Source organism: Centroberyx affinis, unplaced genomic scaffold, assembly GCF_046629955.1.
Source record: "Centroberyx affinis isolate AG114_WGS23_722 - 3 ecotype Tasmania unplaced genomic scaffold, CSIRO-AGI_Caff_v1 ptg000668l_1, whole genome shotgun sequence".
In the NCBI taxonomy this organism is placed as follows: domain Eukaryota; kingdom Metazoa; phylum Chordata; class Actinopteri; order Beryciformes; family Berycidae; genus Centroberyx; species Centroberyx affinis.
In genome coordinates this window covers 11,118-33,148 of record NW_027279292.1, presented here as the reverse complement: position 1 = coordinate 33,148, position 22,031 = coordinate 11,118, and the positions used below count along the sequence as shown (strand labels likewise).

General features: G+C 41.9%; 1 protein-coding gene across 1 annotated transcript; it reads left to right on the top strand.

Annotated features, from left to right (window-relative positions):
• The first annotated feature begins 1,396 nt into the window (after positions 1-1,396).
• On the top strand, positions 1,397-21,655 carry LOC139643884 (oxysterol-binding protein-related protein 1-like). The gene is made up of 27 exons (XM_071519171.1): positions 1,397-1,520; positions 1,615-1,700; positions 1,817-1,891; positions 2,110-2,221; positions 2,324-2,409; positions 2,748-2,892; positions 3,122-3,189; positions 3,638-3,682; positions 3,788-3,861; positions 4,308-4,371; positions 4,547-4,648; positions 4,762-4,887; positions 5,077-5,155; positions 5,370-5,476; positions 12,511-12,679; positions 15,285-15,477; positions 17,563-17,638; positions 18,287-18,421; positions 18,676-18,773; positions 18,921-19,103; positions 19,201-19,308; positions 19,611-19,700; positions 19,973-20,099; positions 20,203-20,319; positions 20,518-20,641; positions 20,735-20,825; positions 21,341-21,655. The coding sequence occupies exons 1-27, from the start codon at positions 1,397-1,399 to the stop codon at positions 21,441-21,443; spliced, it is 2,907 nt and encodes a 968-aa protein (XP_071375272.1). The 3' UTR covers positions 21,444-21,655.
• The last annotated feature ends 376 nt before the right edge of the window (positions 21,656-22,031 follow it).

Sequence of the window (22,031 nt, the reverse complement as noted above, 5' to 3'; positions counted from 1 at the left end):
TTGTGTGTGTTGGTGGTGGTACAACCCAGAAAAATACTAATTTCCAACCAAACAATGTCACTGTCAGTCCTGGCAGAAGCTTAGAAAATTCAAACAGTTGCTGCTCTAGCCTGTGCAGAGACAGCACTCAGCCGCTTGCAGCGAACACTTCTACACTATCTAGTGTACAAGAGAGGAATTGGGCTACAGTGAGTTAGGTCAGGGGTTCACAAACCTCTACTGGTGGAATAGACCAGTAGGGAAATCCAACTGGATAGTTGGCTCCACTACTACTTTTTTTTTTGTTTTGTTTTTCTACTGTAGAGAAACTGGACTGGACCAGGGAAATTAGAATCTAGTAGAATCCATTAGCTAGTAACCCATGATTACAGTGGAAACCAGAAAAATAGATAGGTGGACCCCTATTTCTCCTAAATTCTCCTAAGGAACCCCATCTGAGAGGATTTTTGTAGTTATCCATGGTTTAGCATAAATGTCTAAATAAATGTCTAAAACTATAAGTGGGGTGAAAACACTGATCGAAATGTTCATCCTCTATATATTCTGTATAATTACTAGGCCTATTCCTCATTTTACTGGGACTCCCTCCTCAGGGACTTCTGAGCGACCTAGCGATTTAAAATAATTAAATGCAGTATATGGTGAAGAAAGTATTGCCATATCTTGCAACAATTTCACAGTCGACAATTTATTAATCCAACTTATCCAAGTGATAATATGTCTCAGTGGCACATGAACAGGATCGGTCCAACCCAAGGAGGTCAACTGTGTTATTGAAGGGAGCAGCGGACTGGTCACATGATTATCCAGCGGCTGTCAGCTGATTGAAATGATCAAATTTCACGTGTGGAGTCTGACTGTTGTGCCATAACAACTCAACCAACACAACTTGTGAGTTTAAGTATTAGTTCAAAATGCCTACTGTAGTCCTATTAATTTGTGTTGGGGAGATTATTAGCCCATTCTAGTAAAATGCATTCGCCTTTGAGTGTGTCATTGGATAATTCACTTTGGTCTAAATGGTAATGTAACCTAATGTGTAATTTTGCTCCATGTGGCCTCGCGACTGCAGCGTTTCATTGTTCTCTGCTTTCCAAAGGCCCCCACTGCACTAAAGCAAAGCAAAGCAAAAAAAAAAGGTTTAAAATATAGTACAATTGACTTGCACGTACAAGGTAAAACACGAGATACATGATTTTGAATCTGCTGAAGAATTGTTTGCTTCTGTAATGTTAATATGATATTTAAATTTGGGGGTAAAACGGACGACTACTTTTAAGGATTATTTTCCATCCGCAAATTTTACTTGTCGAGCTGTGTAGTTTTTAAGACTTTTTAACGTCCATTTGACCTTTCATTAAAGGAGTTAAATGGCCGCACAGTAAGATAAGTGGTGATGGATCCAGGCAAACTTGAGGAGCAGCTGCTACTCCATGCAAAAGAAGGCAACTCTTCCCGTATTCAGAGGCTGCTGCAACATAGGATTTACCAAAGCAACTCTCTCAACATCAACTGCAGATGTAAGTGAAATTAACGAAATAACCAGTGCTATTACCTGGCTAGCATGACGTCCGCTAAAACGGGAGTGTTTTAGTTTCCCTGCTGTCACTGTAGCTAGGAGCAAAGCCAGTACAGGATGGACGCCCCTCCATCTGGCCTGTTATTTTGGACACAAGGATGTTGTGGAGGAATTACTCAAGGTGAGATGACAGAATTATACATCTGCATTTACTCTGTATTTAAGTGGTACATATGTTATGTGTTCTGTATGTTGTTTGCAGCCACTGAAATTCATGTTTTGTGAATGTATTTACAGGCTGGTGCAGATGTGAATTTGCAGAACAACATGGGTGACACGCCTCTGCATAAAGCGGCCTTCACTGGAAGAAAGGTGAAAAAATCCTGTTGTAAAATTTGCTTCCCCGTCAGCTTCTGTATTGTAATAAGAGGTGCTGTCTGCATTGTCAATTCTGATAAGCCTACTTCTCAACCAAACAGATCACGTTCTGAATCACAGTCACAGGCTTGTGAGAGATGCCAAAATGCATAAGTGATGGACAGCTTTTCTCCTTTCAGTAAACAATCACTTATTGACATTGGACTCTATAGGAGGTAGTTCTGTTGCTGCTGCGGTACGATGCCTGCGCCAACATAATCAATGGAACGGCCCAAATCCCCAAAGATGTCACGGAGGATGACGAAATCATTACCATGCTGGAGGGTATGAAATGATGTGGGGGGGCTAAAAAAAGAAATGACTGATGGCCTCTCATTACTGTAGGTGAGCTGCCCTGGTTCTCAAAACAGTGCTTGGTTTGTGCAGCTGCAGAGAGAAGAGAGGAGCGGCGGCAGGAGGAGAAGCTCCTGGAAGCAGCCAGAGAGGGAGACTTCTCCATCCTGTCTAAGCTGGTTAGCATCTGACCCTCTGTTGAACCTTGGGGCAAAATATAGACAGAGCCTTTCATTAAGATGGGAATATTCTCCATTGTGCACATACTGTACAGCATAACCTCAGCTCCCACTTTCCCCTATTTCCCTGCTTGCTGAACTCATTACTCAAGATGTCACCTATTAGTTCATTCATCTGAGGACACGCTCTCAATCAAAATGGTGTCATGTTAAGGAAGACAGTTTGGATGTTTGCAGATGTTTTTCCTGTAGATGTGAAACATCAGTAAATGTCAAGCTCTTCTGCCTCGCCAAGTTGTCGTCTATGGCTCGTTCAACTCTGATTTTAAAATGTTCAGCTCAGCAAAAACGAGGCTCCAGATATCCACTGCAGGGATTTGGTGGGGAATACGCCCTTACACTGTGCGGCCTACAGGGGGCAGAAGCAGTGCGTGCTGAAGCTGCTCAAGTCTGGAGCCAGTCCCAGTATCAAAAACATGAACGGTACACCCAGTGAACTTGTTTTCCAACTTTTATCACGTCATCCACCTTTTGATTATTATGTCTAATGCATTGTTGTCTACATTAGTGCAGATAATGTGTAGGATAATTGTTTGTTTTCAAAGCAGTTATATGAACTTGCACGTGGTACATACTGTGTTATGTCATTTTATTTTTCTGGTTAGCTGCTAGAGGTGCCTGATGATTTATTGTGTGGCTGGTTCTATTGCAGACCAGACAGCGTTTGACCTCGCCCGTAGTGATGAGCTGAGACAGATTCTGGCAGCCTATTGTGACAAGGTGAGGGGGGAGAGAGGAAAAAGTGCAGTTTAATACTGTTTATTCTTCCATTCCCTTTGGGTACATGTTTTTTTTCCCTTGATAGAACAACTTGGTTACAGGAATCGGTAGCATGATCTAGATTGAAGGACAATGAGTTTCATATGTGAGTTTGTTTTCACCCCTACAGGTGGAAGAAGTTGAGTGCACTTTGTTTTTCATTTTATCCTGAACTTTTTAAATTAAACTACACAGTTTTATCATCAAATGTTCAAATGGACTGATTTTCTGATTTTATTTGGTGCTTACTGTGCTGGGGGGGGGGATTCAGTATTTTCATACCTGAAACTGCACATTTCATTGTAATTTTTTGAGGGGGAAAAATGCTAAGTCAAGCATTGTGAAATCATGGAGGGACTGTGTGTAAAATGTTGGACAAGTCTGACAACTATTGTCTTCTTCCCCAAAGGATGTGAGCAATGGGGTGCGGAAGTTTGAAGGCCCTCTTTGGAAGGTACATGTGATATATATATATATTAATGTAATAGACTGGTTACAATATATTCAACTGACAGGTTTTTTACAAAGAAGTGTTGTTGGCTCCATCTTTCTCTGACAGAGCTCACGCTTTCTTGGATGGCGGTCCCACTGGGTAGTAATTGAGGATGGAAATCTATCCTGGTACCCCAGACAGTGAGATGTCTTTACTTAACTTACTTAAAGCAAAAAAGTGTAAATGCTTAGTATGAGGATACACACCTACATTACATACACACTGTATATACAGTGGTAGTCACTGTAGAAGTTCTCCTTCATGTATCCCCCTGCATTATTGCTGTACATAGCTCTTTCTTTAATTAGTAACTTGGTCTCTCAACCAACTAACTACCAGACCATTCCTTGTAACCTTCAACAGCTGAAATAAAAGCAAATCTCAGTTTCTCCAAATAATTTGTCTTGGAGATAGAGCCACAGTGCAGCTGTAGTTCAACAAGCATGAGATAAAAAGTGGAACTTAGACAATGGCTACATCCGCAGGTAGATTACTGCAGTGTCTTGTTTTGTACAGTATGTGCCTGGGGTCTGGTGTTATGTCAAAATGTCTGTCTGTATGCCTGCTTTTCCATCTGTTTTTCCAGAGCTGATGCGCTGGCTGGTGTCAGAAAGCAGGGCTGTAAGACTCTAACACAAGCCTACTGTTTGGTAGGTTGCAGACGTTGGCCTCGGTGAAGGCAATTGACCTTTTTACTACCATCCAAGGAGGTTCGGTCTCCAAATGTTGGGAGTTGTGATCACATTCTATAACATGATGGTTTTTGACATGTAGTGCAGTAGCCATAATGGCTGTCTATAAGTGATTTTGTCCGTGTACTTCCAGGTCAAACCATGGGATAATTGCTTCTTCACGCTCAGGTGCTTTGATGACACTGTTCATTATTTTAAGGTCTCCTCAAAGACGGATTCAGTGGCAACAAGAAAAGTGAGATGAGATTCACCTTATACCCGCTCCCCCTGTATAATTTGACTGATTTGTGTGGGTGTATCTGGGTGGGTGGACACAGATGTTCATGTGAGTGGTATCTGTTCATTTAGAGATGGCTGGATGCTTTGGAGGAGCATTCAGCCTATAGCACCCGCCACTGTACCCAGGAGCAGATTACGGATCATGAAGAGGGTGATGGGAGTATGGCAGTGGGGAACCTGACACAAGCCCTCCAGGTAAAACTGAGCTCCAGAGAAAAGTATAGTACAATGCAGCAATGGAGAAGCAATGGAATCACATTCAGTTCTCAAATTTCAGTTGTGTGTGATTTTTTTTCTATTTTATTTTAAGTAATTTCTGTGGTTTAATGGTCTGTTGAGCTGCTTTCCACTATACAAATGTCTGCCTTCACTCTACTCTTCCAGGCAGCTGATGCCTGTCAGCAGAAATTGGAGAGTGAAGTGTCTATTTTTCTATCTATGGTGAAGAATGAGGAGAATTATGGTGAGTCTTGGACTTTGTAATCCATTCACTCTCTTTTCACTTGTTTTCATTCATGATGAAAGTCATCATCCCTGTCCTAGGTAATTCACAATGTCCTAGAATTTTTGTTTTACCTTCTTTGGGTTGTTTTTTTTTTACTACTGCAAATCTTGTTAGTTGGAATTTTGTGGTAGTGTATATCTGCACTGACAACTGATTTTTGTCTTTTTCTTAGCATTGGCTGCCCCTCTTCTACTGAAAGCTAAGGAGACCAGTGAGCTCTCCAGTGAAACCTGTGCTGGCCTCCATCTCTGCCTTGGACTGCTGTCAAAACAAGAGGAGGTAGAGTAACATCTTCACACCTGTATCAGCATGCATTATAATCATCATCATACTGTTGTTCTTTTTTTTGGCTTTTTTTTTTTGCCTTTTATTAGATAAATGTAAGCAAAGAGAGACAGGAAAGATTGGGAGAGAGAGGGATCACATGCGACAAAGGTCCTCGGCCGCATTCAAATCCAAGACCTTGCGATTACATGTTAGGTGCCTTAGACCACTAATCCACCAGGGCGCCCAATCTTCATACTATTCTGCACACATAATTGCTTGCAGTTGCAGCCAAGGAGACTTTTTTAAGCTTTTGTCTGATATACGGTCATAACATAGAACCTTTCCACCCCTGCACTTAATAATCCTTTTAGAAGAAAGATTTATTTTCAGGTTAGTTGCAGCACACTGACATGCATGAGTGAGCATGTACTGTATAAATCTTCATCCCATTGATTCATACATGCTCACCCACGTGCTGTTTTCCTATTGGCTGATTATTTTATATTGAATGGTTATAAAATCCTCTAGTCCCTCCCCCTTACGATAGCTCCTTCTTACCGTACAACGGCTGTGGGGAAGCAGATGGGATGGAGCTTGCGTGTGTGTGTGGTGCAGAGGTGTGTGTGTGTGTGTGTGTGTGTATCCCTGTCCACCTGTCCTAGTGGCTGTGCTGTGCCCTTGGGGGAGGAGTAGAACAGTGTGGTCATCACTGGCATGTCTGTAGGAAGGACACAGGCAAGATCCGCTTTTATGCTTAGGTCTGCACTCAGCTTGCAGATCAGCGCAGACACACACACACACACACACACACACACACTCTTCTGCTCTAGGGAACGGCTGTGCATTGAGCAAGGCAACTCAAGCGCGTGCATATTCACAGGCTCAGCTGGAGATGCATGCGTTCAGTCTCACACATTAAAAATACACGCTCACAGGCATACTTCCACGAGCCAGCAGAGCATCCAAGCACAGGAGAAAGGAGAGAAGGTGACAGCACCCTCATCCAGCATCTGCACAGGTACAAATCAAACAGCTGTTCTTGTCTTCTATTCTCTGCTCTCTTCTCATCGCTTTTCATTGTCATTTGAACAACTGGCTGTGTTTGCAATGGGCTGGTCCCTGAAGGCGTTGCTTAAGGTTTTTGTACTTGAGAGTAGAGTGGATTTGCTCCAGTATTGTTATTTTGGTGTTGTCTGTTTAGAGTTGGTCTAAAGCATTAGCATGACGTGTTCATCAATATGCTGAGGTCATTCCTATAGTTTTAACAATCTTGATTTTAAGTGTGAAACTGAGCATGCATGAAGTGGTACTGATCCCTTCGATTCTTAATGTATAATTTTATATAGCTTTTAATGTAATGGATTTTGTCAAAGTAAGAGCATGGAGGTACTGAATACTGTACATAGATTATACTACATGTTTTGAGATGGTGATAATTGAAGTTTAGAAAACTTCTCATAATCTGTAGACATGGAATGTGTGTTTAACTTTTCTACAGCACAGCAGTTGTTCCTTTGCGTGGAACCTGAAATTAAGAATTGAAACAACATATATTGGTCACTCATACATATTTTTGTCTCATTACAAATTTATTTTAAAGTAAAAGTCTGTCAGTTGCTGAAATTCTGCCTAGTGATTGCGTGTTATGAAGCCAGAACCATCAGATTGAAAACTATAATTTGATTAAGGCAGGGATTAGGATGGTCTTCATCTGGAGATGCAACTAAAATCGTCAATGTAAAAACAATTTATGGCCTTGCTTACTACACAAAATACACTGAATTCAGAGTACATCTGATACAGTTTAACCCTGTTTTGGAAGTAAGCTTGACTTAATTGTGCCCAACAATGCCCAAATGCTGGGGGAATTCTTAGCCTGTGTACACAGTGATGCGTGCATTGCTTCAAACCACAATATCCAAGTATAGATTGGCAACAGCTGTTGTTCTGTCATGAGGAATAACCTAGCACTGACATCACCTAAGATGCACAGAAGATGTCATAAAAATGCACATGAAATTGGTTGCCGGCACACCAGGTCATATGATAAGAAGGAAATGTCTTAACAAGCATGATACATTCACCAGTTTGATCTGGAGCCACTACACTTTACTAACTGGATTATATTCTCTACAGTGCTGAGATTTGCTCCATAGACAGTATTAGCCCTAATCCTACCTTCCTATTGTCCTGGCAGATAGTAGCACAGATGCTTCTGCTTTGTTTCTGCTGCTTCAACATTTGTTTTCTACATTGCAAAACACAGTCGCGTGCTGTTGTAATTGTACTATGACGTTGGGGCAGATGTGTAATATGGAAGCATGACTCATAGCAGGGGAGGTTTTGCATCAGTTCTAGTCCTGGCCTTCAGCAGAGTAGATGTGGTGTGACCCACTTCATTAGCAGCTGAGCTGAAGTATGCTAGCGAGGATGCCACATCTATACTGTGCATGAGAGGAGAGTGTGATTGCTTGTTGATTGCATTGCCTTTGAAGTGGAGATGTCTGTCCTCCTATCTTTCCCTCTTCACAAAAACAGGATGGGGGTTTGAGATTACCATGGAGATTGAGCTGCAAATAGGCCATGTTGGGCAGAAACCTCCTTTGGGGGGGGGGGTGACAGTTGCGTAAATACTCTTTCAGTACACATGACACAGATTTGTATAAGCCTAACCTTTCTTGGTGTTTCTCAGCAGGCAGGCTCCCACACCTGTCAAGAGAAGAAATGGAGGCTTAGATCATGCAACCACTTAGTGGTGACATACAGATAAGCAGATCTGTCAGTTTGTATTGCTCTGAAGGCAGGAGAGTGGCTGCATAGCATGTTGGGGTTTTTTTTTCATTCATGTGTTTGTCTGCAGGACTATTAGACCGCAGATCGCCCTCCAAACCCTCGGGGATTAGAGAGCACACAGAAGGCCATATGACCCTTCCTCCAGCCTTCCCCACACAGGTCACTGAGTCACTGACTGAATGAACTGGGCAAAGGCTAAGTGCTCTCTTTGCTCCCTATGCTGACCCCCTTCTCTTATGGGGTCAACTCTGTGCAAGAGACCTGAGGAAGGGCCCATTCTACCTGATCTTTTGGGATTCTGACCTTTTAGCCAAGGGTGTGTTCTTACTATGTGTCAAGAAGGACATGGCATCCAAGATCTCTGGGTGTTTGGTTACTGCTTCCTTTTCCTGCACCAGTTGTCCCTTGAAAAGAAAGTATTTTATTGATGCTTAATGCTTTGTTTAATGCTTTGTTCATAGCCATTGTGCATTGATGTACAGTATGGTGTATAGTCAGCATTATAGCACAGTATAGAGCTAGAATAAGATTCATTTCCCCTTCAGCAGGGGAAGCAAATTGTACAACAAAGTAAAAGCTCAGCCCTTTGGGGTCTTGGCCAAGGAGAAGCATCTCTCCCAGGCTTCAGCAACAACTACAGCGCACACAGCCTCAGCAGGGCTTAAAATAGCGCTGTGTTTGTGCTCAGGCGAGAGGATGCAGTGAGAGCGAAAGAGCCGGCTGGGATAGTTACACAACAAAGTGTTCCGTTCCTGGATGGGCTCTCAAGCCAAGTGCCTAGGATAGGGAGTGTTGGCGCAGGCCCCTGCACTGTGAGCTCATTTACTTGACGCAGTACGTAAATAAGAGGCTCAGTTCGAGTGGACATGCATTTCAAGTTTATTAAATGGTTGAATATTGGCCAGTGTCTTAAAGTGTTTTTGCTGCTCTCCATGGGAAGCGCATTGCACAGGTTATATTTAGCCAAATTGGCAGCTAGTCACAGCACAAACAATTTTTGAGCACTAGGTTAATGCTGAAGCATAAACTGTGCTGTTGAGATGTTCTTTTCTTAGCATTAACTTGAATGTACAGTTGTGTTTCTGACAAGATTATTGAAGTGATTTTTGTAAAAAAAAAAAAAAATACTGTAAGGAGAAGCTGGATGATACAGTTGGTGGAGATAAAAGAATGTTGTATATTTGTTTTAGTCTCTTGATTATGAATTGAACATTCAACAAAACATTGAACAGAATTTGAACATCCAGTCATATCTCTACAAAAGATGAACCCTGAAATAACAGAATATATGACAAGTCTGGTGGTGGGGGTTGAACTTGGAGCGTGAAAGTCACAAGTTTGTCCTTGACTGCAGGTGCCAGACAGCTGTGGAGCCTTGTGTGAAAGAAGCTGCTTATGAGCTACTCTTAAGGCACAAAGAAATCTCTTATATATGGATATAGAGTGTGTGTATATAGTTTATTTTATAGTTTATATATAGTTTATTTTATAAACATACAAGGATAAAAGTCTATATACAATTATCAAGGACAACAATGCAAAGGAAGGTGTTGTAGAGGTGTTTTATGGATCCATGGAGCAGAGATGGGATCTGCATATTGATTCACATGAGTCATCCTCACCTTTCTGACCCTACCTACAATGAAGAGTTGGCCGAGTCCAGTCTGGGGCACAAAGGAAAGCATGTGTCTGTATTTGAATGATGCACATGTTGTTTCCCTCATCAAGGTTAGAGATTACATTTTGCATTAATAAACCAGGCTGGAACCCAAGACTTTGTTATGGGAAGCACTGTCTTCGGCTGGAAGACTTTTAAAATCCTAACCGATTTTGAAAACGCATTGCATCACACACATAAGGATAGATTTCACAGATTGTTTTGTCTCAATTTGCTCACACTAGACAATTGGGAAAGGATGGGGTATCACAAACATTACGATACAACTGAGATGATCCTGCCCACTCCTGAAACGTCAGGACATCGGCCCTCTAATCTCATGGGAAATTGCGCGATCCAACGTGAATCACAATATATTAATATGCACGTTAATGCAACGTGAATTATGTACTGCAAAATAAACAAAACAAAGAAACTGAATTGATGCTTTTGGTAAAGCTGTGGCTGAAGAGACTAAGTCAGTGTGGGACCTGAGCCTAGGCTTCATCAGAAAAAAGGTGATGTAGTTAGGCTTATAACTTAGAGTCATTGTAGGACAGGAGTTCCCAACTTATTATCCCTGCATTATTGTCAATTATCATATTTTTTTTATTTTTTATTTATTTTTTATTATAAACTTTTTAATACAACTCTTCTGCCTCACCTCACTGTTCACTCGGCTGTCAATTGCTATTGGCAGTCTCCACACACCACAAGACCCGTCGAGTCATAATCTCAAACATGTTTGATATGATCGGTTTGATCAGGGTGATTTAAAATTCAATAAACCCATCACTTACCATCGGTCCTGACCAAGCCTCAGATTGGGGATTCTCCGCCCGATTGTTGGGATGTCCAAACAGTTGGCCAGATTTTCCTTTTTAGTGTATTTCCAGCTTTACTGGATTCTTCTGTTTTTAATATTTTGTATTTCCATATTTTTTTTATGCCTGTGCAGGATTATCTGCACCATTCACTAGGTCAAATTGCTGTACCTGACAACTATATTTTATACTTATTCGGCTTATTGATTTCAGTTACCTTTTGTAGTAGTTTCAAAGAATGTCATGATTTTTGGCTGGACCGCAACAGCGGGGCCAGCCCTATAAACGCGAATGTCTGTCACTCACTGACTGACTCAAGTTACACCATTGGTCGGCCGTGGCACGTGACACACCCATACATGGTCCAGCCATATACTAGGTTTTGACCTAGTCTTGTTATGGAGTGTGGTTGGACATGTGGTCCTCTGGAAGTGATTTGTTACACTATCAGTGTTTCAGTGTGCAGACATCTACTGTATGGATCTGATTTGACTGACCATGCTCTCACCGTATGCATTATCTTCTGACATTTCTTCACAAAGCTACATAATAGCTTTGTCAAATGAGTGGTTTCACAAAACATCACTTAGGCCGTCACATGTATTTGTGAATTATGTTGCTATTTGAATGAAAGAGAGGAACACATTCGTGACTCTTGCAATAAAATCACATATTTCAGTGTATGACAGGAATGCAAAATTAAGGCATTACAGTAAGGGCATCAGTAAACCTTTGTCAGAGATTTACCCTTTTTGTTGTTGTTGAGCACGTAACGTCTCCATGGTGACCTGATCACTAAAGCATTGTCTCCATGATGTCATTGATTATGGCCACAAAACTGAAAGGGAAATCGGACAGTGAATTATGACCAACCTTGTGCACGCTGAGAGACTACTGTGCCTTTTTGAAAGAAACTGTGTCTGTGTATGTCTGTATACATGCACCCACACACACAAAGAGAGACTGATAGTCAGTACTTCGGGCAGGAAATAATCTTTACTTTAATTGAAGACATTGGCCTCGCTTTGCTATCTCAGATTTACAGCGTGATTTACAGGCTCCTGTTTCTGTCAGACTGAGCTGCCTTCCTCAAGGTGACTCAAGGCATTTTTTCACTCTGTGGAGACTCTGCTCCATTGCTTGTCTTCAATGTGGTTTTGTTGCTCCCTGAATCCCATTTGCTCTCCATTTATTAATATTTAGACAATTAAAATTTACATTTAACGATGAGATAAATGTATCAATGTTGTTCTTGGAGAGTTTTTATATATCAAGAAAAATGATTCCACTGTCTTGCATTCAGTGTCTTTTGTGGTAGCAATTGTGGTCTGTTGCCTGTCTTCTGGGTTTGGTAAGGGACCCACAACAGCAGTGTCAGACAATGGGGAACATTGATCCGGTCTGTCCCACAGCAGCCTGGCTCAGGTTGCCCTGAAGGGACACTCAATCCTGGGCTACGCAGCTCTTGGAGACTGGGGTATTTGGTTCCGACTGGAGGAAACCAGATCTGTGGGCATGGTTAGAACAATGACCTGCCATCAGAACCGGCTACCACAACAGGCACTCACACACACTGTGATAGCTACAAAGGCAGATCAATACCTCCATATAAATCTATCCATCAGTCAACCACTTATTAGTTTGCAACACTGTCTGTACTGCCCACATTAATCAGATAATCTGCTGAATGACTGTGGTGGGAGCATATTCCCCCTCATATACTGTACTTTGTCTCAAGAGGGGTGTGTGTGTCTGTGTGTGTCTCTGTCCAGGTGTGGAGCCTGAAGTTGGAACAGGAGGTTGAAAAGAACAAGGCTCTAACGGAGGCCCTGCAGACGTTGGCAACTGAGCACCACGAGCTCAAGCAGGTCCTGTGTAAAGGCAGGAGGTCCCCTACCCTCAGCACCCTCACTGAAGATGACTTCTATGACGCTGTGTCAGGTCAGCCCCTAGGCAGACAATTGGATGGCAGAGTCAAGTTTTCAGGAAGCAAACATCTCACTGGGGTGACATGAGACCAGTGCATCAGTTCAAATGCTTTGCTTTCTATTGTACTAGTTTGATGGTGTCTGTATTGTTGTAAAGGAAACTGATTTTTATATAGTATAGACCTTGGCCAGGCCTTAAAATCAGTCAAATCAGTAGGTGTGATATGCACACCTGTTTTTCTTTTTGGGTTTTTTTCTCAAGCATTAGCTTCTGTGTATCCTCTTGCTTGTCATTTTCTACTTTTACTTAACTAGCACTTCAGTGAACAATGCATTTAACTCCCTCAGTATCACTTGAACTGTGTTCACTCATCCCCCTTGCACAGCTTTCCCTGTTGATTGTGACAACACCTTTTTATATATTTGCATCAGAGCAAAAACCTCCAGCAACACATCTTGTTCTGGCATCATGCTGCTGCTTTGAGAATTTTTTGCTCCCACTATATATACTATAGCCACATTACTTGAAGACGCTTATTATTTGCTGTGTGGGTCTTGTGTGTACCTGATGACACCCAAAGCTCAGTCTGTTGGTCTGTCTAGTCTGGAGTACCCAGACACCATAGTCTGACATGGCTGATTACCCCCTATCATCAGCTGCTACATTGCTGAGATAGACTTTTGATGTAGTGCAGCCACAATGTTGCACCGTCAAATTGTCCCCTTCAATTATACCCAAGGTTAATGAGCTAGTGATGCAGTAGCCTGAAAAATCACTTGTGTTTTGCTTATGATACTAAAGAGCAATTCAAGTCAGTAGAGCCAATACAGTGGAATTTGACAGTAGTTACCATGTATTTGCATTAGCAATGTCTTCGTGCTAAAATGGATTCCACTCTTAATTTGCTTCTCTGTATACCCAAAAGTCTGGCCGCAGCGGTTGGTATGTCCAGTAGATTTGTGCATTATGGAGCGGTCTGTGGTTCTCAGGGATCATTGCATTATTCATAGACAGAGTTATCTACTGGTCAGAGACACACTGCCAATGTGACTCTAACTTGCTCTCAGCATATATATGAGGAAGTGTGTAAAACCCACTCACAAGTTTTTGTCTCATGTCGTCACTCATGTGTATGAACGTCATGTGTTGGGTCTGCTTGTGCCACCATCCTATACATGCATACAAGTGTCATGCCTTCAATTCTTTTTTTATGATCAACACTTTATTTGGTTTTTAAACAGACATAACAGCCTTAAACAATGGGCAATTGTAGAAACAGAGATAAGATCTTAAATCATACATTAAAAAAAATATATACATATATATATATACAAAAAAACAAAACATCAAAATAGGGGGGGGGGGGGGATTATAATGGCAGCATAGGGGTTCAGGGCCATAGCAATGTGAAGCATATTCGATGCGTTAGGAAAAACAAATAAATTGCAAATAAAAGGGCTGTTACCTGATTGTGAGAGGTTTCAAGGGCCTTTAATATCACTAAGGTATCTGTACCATTTCAGACTAAATCTATCTACCTGATTATTAATCCTGAAAGACAATTTCTCATAAACTGCTACAATTCCAAGCTGAGAGAACCATACATGTGCTGGAGGTAAATCAACAGATTTCCACTCTTTATCAATGACCTTCCTACCCAACATAATTGCTGTGTGAATCCAGTCCGCTAGAGGCGTAGGGAGGCTGCTTAGCGGTGATGGATCCCCTAGAACATATAGACTAGGTGTGTAAGGAATATCTTGGCCTATGATCTGCCTTATATTTTCATGAATAGCACACCATAAGGTCTGTACTTTGGGACATTCCCATAAGAAATGAATAAGTGTGCCGTGATCATCCCCATATCTCCAGCAAGTCAGGCTATCTCTAAGTTTAACTCTATGCAGTCTTGACAGTGTCCAATATACTCTATTAATTATTTTAAATTGTACTAATCTAGTTCTGAGTTCGAGTGACATTTTTTTTGAGTTGCGTAAAATTATTTTCCATTCCGTATCAGTAAAAGTCTGATTTAGGTCGACCTCCCAGATCTTTTTTAGGTTTGAGGCCTGTCCCTGGTGTGTTATTGGCATTGAATAGTATTTTGATGCTTCATGTCCTACTCCAGAAGTGGTTAATATTGCTTTAAGGAGGTCGTCATGCCTTCAATTCTAATTTCTGTGAACACATTATTTAATATAACTGTGCTGAAATTAAGCACTCATAACTCGAGAGTCGAATGTCTGGTCTTCCATCGTACAGTGTACACATACCACATACCACATAGACTGCCCTCCCCCTGTATGTCGCAATACCTGTATTGTCCCTGACATATTGTGCTGACTGGGGGAGGAGTAGTATCCAGCCCAGAGCAAACAATGTTGGAGGAAATGAAGCCTCCGTGTGGCCTCTCATTGGAACACAATCCTCAGGTGGGGCTTGGTTGGCAGCAGGGAGGGGGTAGGTTGGAGAGGGATATGAGGAGGAGTGCTTATTCGCCGACAGTATGCTATTGAAGCGTCAGAGCTGCAGGTTTCTGAGCTGGCCACTGTACTGTACGTGCGGGTGAGTGTTTGTGTCTGGCATGACCTGGCATCTGCCCCCTGTCATCCCACAGAGTCGGAGTCGGAGCTCTCTGTGAGCGGCTTCCTGTCTGTGGCCAGCCACTCCTGTGAAGAGGACGAGGGGAGAGACACCCCCCTTTTCAGCAGCCTCCGCCATCCCAGCACCCTCAGGGGGCCTACCGGAATGTCTGGGGAGGGTAACCATGGCAACCAACCAGCCCAATGCAATGGAGTCAAGCAGCACAGGTGGGACATGTTCCAGTTATGAAGTCATGCTTGTTTACCAGTTTAAATTTTTTCCCTTTTTTGCATCATTCATTTAAAGACAGGATTTTGATTGAGTGCTCTGCACACAGCCTATTCGTTATTGTTTACTATGCACAGGGCCTTTCTTTAAGATATTTATCACAAATGACAGTGGGATTCTGCAGTACGTGACTTTTAACTGTCATAGCTAATGTATTGCTGACTTACTTGCATAAATATCACGCAAATGACAGTCCACTTAGTAGACATGTCTGATGACAGGTTACAGACCTCTGTCAGCAAGAGCATGGGTGTATAAATGGCACAATGGATGTAATGGGATACCACCTCTCCACTCCTGTGTGTTTTTGTATTCGGGTGTTTTTGTTTGAGCATCCAATCCCCAGAGCATAGTCTCTCTTGTTTTTTGTGCCTGATATAACTCTCCAAGCTACCAGTGGGCTTGTGTTTGGTGCTTTGTCGTTGAAGATTGGACAATCTCTTTCATTTCCGTGGATGCTGATTCTGGCTTGCCCTCTCTTCCTTAATCCAACAAGTGATCCATGAATAATTTAGCATGTGCTGGCTTAGAGAGTGAGTTGGAGGAAAGGGGACTGGCTGACTAGCTCTGTGTGTGTAGGGGTGTGTGTGTGTGTGTTGAGATTGTGTGTGTATTAAAGATTTATGAGGTGTCTGTTTATATGGTATTACTCCTGTCATTCAGTGGGACTTCTGTCCCTGGTTGCCTGTAGATAGGCCTAACTGTAGTTGTTTGATGGAACAAGGAGACTGACATTGCTATTCATTCATTCACTATTCATACTATGTTAACAATTTTCTCACTCTTGCTGGACTACCTTTTCCATTAGGTCTTGCCATGGGTTCTGTTATGAAATGGTTCAAGATAAATAGTTAGAGAGAATATTACACAGAATTGAACTTTATCTTTGAATCATGCCCCCAAGAACATAGTAGAGAATCAATTTTTTTGATTTGATGATTTTCTAACTGAATGGGCCCCAACCATACACAATGATGGCTGAAATAAGTGAATGATGGTGCCAGAGTGAATGCTTCAGAGTATTCATTTGCATGTAGCATGTTTTGGTGTGTTAGGAGCTGACACAAGTACAGTCTGTCATGCATCAGTGCATCACTGGTCTGCTCATCCCACAGTTGGAGGGCTCAGATTTAGCCCCTTCTCTCTCTCTCTCTCTCTCTCTCTCTCTCTCTCTCTCTCTCTCTCTCTCTCTCTCTCTCTCTCTCTCTCTCTCTCTCTCTCTCTCTCTCTCTCTCTCTCTCTCTCTCTCTCTCTCTCTCTCTCTCTCTCTCTCTCTCTCTCTCTCTCTCTCTCTCTCTCTCTCTCTCTCTCTCTCTCTCTCTCTCACAAATAAAATCAATAAAAGCAAATCTCTCAAAACTATCATAATTATATAGCAGTTTTTTGGGCTGAATTTAATATACAGAGTGTAATGTAGGGAGTGCATCTTGTAACCAGCCTTGAATACTACCACACGCATACAGTCCTCCATCCATTCATGGGTATTGCATGAGGCTTGACCAGAGTAGCTGATAGCTCATTAGCTCACAGGTGTCAGGTAACTTTGTTTCCAAATGGTGGCTCAAGCCGTGGTATCTCCTCTGTAGCTTTTTAGATAGTACTCCCACAACATTCATCAAGCAGAATGCTATTTTTCTATGTGTAGCTTCCCCTAATATTCACAGGTAATGGGTTTGGTACTCTATGCTATATCCATGAAGCAAAGGAAAATTGAGAGGCGAAAACCATGTCACATGCTTCAGTGCAATCAGATTGTTTGCCTGCTAGAAACTGCACACTTCACACACAATGAAAAATCTATGTTTTCCCCTAATGTTTTATCTTTTAACTAACAGCAGTTACACTCATATTTTTTTGCATTTTTGAATGCACATGATAGGGAATGTATTTGTTATTGAATGCACATAATAGTGAATTTATTTGTTATTGAATGCACGTGATAGTGAATTTATTTGTTAATGTGTTCCTCTCTGATAGAGTTGACAATGTTTGTCTCTCTCTAATGCCTAACTACCATCCCACAGAACATCTCTACCGGCTCCCATGTTCTCCAGGAATGACGTCAGCATCTGGAGTATCCTGAAGAAATGCATTGGCATGGTGAGAACAGCCAGTCCACCTAAATACAACATCCCTTCTTTGTTAACTTTTGTCATCCTTGTATTCGCTGTGTTTGGAGGAAATAAATGCTGATTTGAGATTTTGTTCTCAAGCAGGTTTTGTTGAATAATGAGTAAACTTGGGTAAAAAGTTTCATAATTGTGATAAATTCGTTTTAGACTTCCTCATGAACCTGTGGTGGCGTTAAGCATTCAGTCATTAGTGTTGGTCTCCTGGGATTCTAAGGGATCCCAATTCTCACTCCAGCCCCTGCCTGGGTTTAATTACATTTTATAATCTCTATTCATCTTCTAATCCCCAATTAAATGGGGCTAATGGTTCACATATGCCAGATTCAATGGGCAGACAGATGCATTACAGGCAAGAGTTTTGTGTCTACTATAACTTGCACTGTTTCACACATTGAATAGACATAGTCGATACGCATGATCACAGAACTGCAAGTTATAGTTTTGTTATGGATCTAGAGCTGGACATCCTGGATCTAGTGCTGATCCAGGATGTCAGCCATCGTAAAACTAAAGCATTTTTGTATGCACTGGCTTTAGTAATATGTATACATCTGAGTGCTTATGCAGTGCTGGTTGTCCTTACGGTTTCTTTTGTCTTCTCTATCTGTTCTCTCAGGAGTTGTCAAAGATTGCCATGCCTGTGATCTTTAATGAGCCCCTGAGCTTCCTGCAGCGGCTGACAGAATACATGGAGCACACCTACCTCATCCACCAGGCCAATGCCTCTACAGACTCTGTGGAAAGGATGAAGGTAGCACTGTCCCCATATTTATCTTTTTAAAATACTAGCTGAAATCCATATAATTGTTATTCAAGAGTACCATAATTTGTTTAATTTTGGGCTATCATTATTTGACAGTACATGCTCTTTTCAAATAGTGGTTGTCTCTTTAGAATGTCAGTGGCATGGTATTAAGGGACATAGTAGTTATATTTCTCATTACCACTATCAACTAAATATTGAATTAATGATCTATAATTTGCTCATAAGTCAATGTTCTGTAGTGTGTCGCAGCATTTGCCGTGTCGGCTGTAGCATCACAGTGGGAGAGGACTGGAAAGCCTTTCAACCCACTACTGGGAGAGACCTATGAGCTGATCAGGTGAGACACTCAGTTGGGGCTTGTTAAAACTGTGTATGGGTATACTGATGAAACACATTTGTGTATTTACACAAAATATTCTGCATTTGGCTTAGGTTTATTTTTGAGTGGATTGTTTGCAATACTAACCTTGTCTCTCTTCATCAGAGACGACTTGGGTTTCAGGTGGGTGTCGGAGCAAGTGAGCCATCACCCTCCAGTCAGTGCCTTCCACGCTGAGGGCCTCAAGGAGGATTTCCTCTTCCATGGCTCCATCTACCCCAAACTCAAGTTTTGGGGAAAGAGTGTGGAAGCAGAGCCCAAAGGGGTTATCACTCTGGAGCTACCCAAGTGAGTGCAGATCCTGAGGCAGCTTTGTGGTTTGGTTCTGTTATAATATCGTCTCTGTTTACTTTTGTCTTTACATGTTCCTTCTTTGTCTTTGCAGATATAATGAAGCGTACACCTGGACAAACCCCACCTGTTGTGTCCACAATATCATTGTTGGCCAGCTTTGGATTGAGCAGTACGGCAACGTGGAAGTGATCAATCACAAGTAACAAACTCCATCTGTGTTTGTACTGTTTTTTTTTTGTGTGTGGTACACTTGTCTGTGTGCATTTACATGCACAGGGGCTTGCATGGGTGTATGAATATCTCTGTGTCTATCTGCACTCTGCAGTAGTGTGTTGTTCTACTTTCACATTCAGCTTATTGATCATGGGAACAGAACTGGGACAGTTGCCATTAGAATGGATGAGAAAGTGAGCAGGGGGGTTAATGTTTGAAAGCCTTGTCTCACAGCTGGGGAATAGTGAAAGAGAATTGGTAAACACAGAGTCTGTCATTCTGTGACAGGACCGGGGAGAGATGCAGCCTGACGTTCAAGCCCTGTGGCCTCTTTGGCAAGGAGCTTCATAAAGTGGAGGGGTACATCCTAGATAAAAGGTATCTTTATCATTTGATTACCAATGGTTTCATTACTCATCTGTGATACTCTGTATTGTCTGAAGGTAATAAGTGGATTTGTCATAAAGTACTTGCTACCTTGCTGGTGAGTGTAAAGAGCTAAATGTTACGTAATGTGACTACACAGTAAATAAAGGCCAAGTTTACGCATCCCTAGAATAAGAGCAATAATCCTCAGTGATGGTATATAGATATCAGACGACTAATGCCAAGTTTTAATAATGTGTTATATTGTCATGCTGTGTTTGCAGCAAAAAGAAGCTTTGTGCGATCTATGGCAAATGGACCGAATGCTTATACACAATAGACCCCACTACCTTTGATGCCCACAAAAAAGCTGACAAGAAGAACTCAGATGAAAAGAAAGGCAACAAACAGGTATTATGTCATTGCTGTAAAATGTCCTGTGTCGTGTCTCCATCCCTTTGAACTTGCACTTATGTACGCGTGTGTGCGTGCGTCTGTATCTCTGTGGTTCCAGAGCACTGTGGATGAGGAGCCAGAAGAGATGCCTCCACCTGACGCTGAGACGGTCCAGGTCATCCCAGGCAGTGAGCTCATCTGGAGGATAGCGCCTCGACCAGACAACTCAGCCAAGGTAGGAGGACAAAGAAGGATGCAAGATGGAAGGAGGAGAGATGAGTTTCAAACAAACGCAGGGATAACGGAGGGAAATGAGATGATTTGACATTGCAAGTATTGCTGATTGTACTTCTGTTTTGCTTCTCGCTCATCCTTGCCATATCCATCGATGAACAGTTTTCATTTTATGCTTATCTCATTCTCTCTGTGGCAGTTTTATGCCTTCTCCACATTCGCCATGCAGCTGAATGAGCTGGACAAGGGCATGGAGGGAGTCGTTCCCTCCACAGACTGTCGCCTCAGGCCTGATATTCGCGCCATGGAGAATGGAGATATAGGTAGAGTGAATGACACTGATCCTTTGAGTCACATTATGCCACACTAGCTGAGTTCCCTATGTGCTGGTATTATATTATGTCTATGCCTCACAGATTTGGCAAGTGCAGAAAAGAAGAGACTGGAGGAAAAACAAAGAATGGCTCGGAAAAATCGCACCAAATCAAGCGACGACTGGAAAACAAGGTTAGTCATTGAGTAGTATTGTACTGCCTTGTAGCTGTGTTGCAGCCATTGCTGATTGTAGTTCTGCTTTGCTAATTGCCTGCCCATTTGTCTTGTGTTATCCACTATGCCATCCCCTTTGTTGTCGTTGAGAAGGAACCCTGCACTTGGCCCAAGGTTTGGTTGCTTCCCAATACCCTGGTGTGCTTTGCTTTGTTACTGTTGTATTGCTCTGGTCTATGTGCTGCACTACACCACCCTCCTCAGGACAAAATACACTACTGCAATTGTATGCAATATAATTTCATCAAGTGTTTGCCAGTACACTGACACTAAGAATATGGACAATCCAGATTAATGCAGGTATTGGTATTTGATGTCTGAAATTTTTTGTGTGTTCCAGTTGTACACAGTGACATCTCTTCATGAACTACAATTATCCTCTTATGTATTTTATGTCATTGTGATTTTGTTTTTATTATCACCAAACATTCTGTTCATATTAAATGAAGCTTCTGATTGTTACAACTCGGCAGGTGGTTTCATCAGGGATCCAACCCCCACAACAAAGCTCAGGACTGGCTCTACTTGAAAGGCTACTGGGACAGGAACTACGTTCAGCTGCCTGACATCTACTAATACACAGAAACACACACACAGCTACCCTATATATAAATATCTACTTGAACATCTTTCAAACTTTCTCTGCTGTATTTGTTTGTACTAAAGCTTCAGATGCTATCAGCTCATCTGAAGCTTGAAAGAAATGCAACAATATAATGGTTTTCAACATAGAGGTACAGGCAGAGAATGGGCCTTAATATGGAAAAATGTACCTGCTTTAAACTGCATCTCCAAGTAGCTGAATGGCACTGAAGGCATCAATTCTGCAACTTTTATAGAGCTAATTGTGTCAACGCTTAAAGCACAAAAACAAAGCCCTCTTTTGCTTGTTCACAGTGGTTCTTGACCACTATAAAGTACAGTATAGGTGTGTTTGGAAAAAGTAGGCTGTATTTTACAATTATCATATTAGGTAGATGGAGTGTTTAAACTTGAATGTGAATCTAGTTCATCCTGTGCTGTTACTGAATGTGGGAAGCAACAGCATCACCTATCTGGATAACAAAAAACTGTGTACTACTTCCTGGTTCTACAGCTCATGTGATGGCAGAAACACCTGTCATTGTCATCACATCTCAAATGTGGCTGGTGTTTTAAAACCCA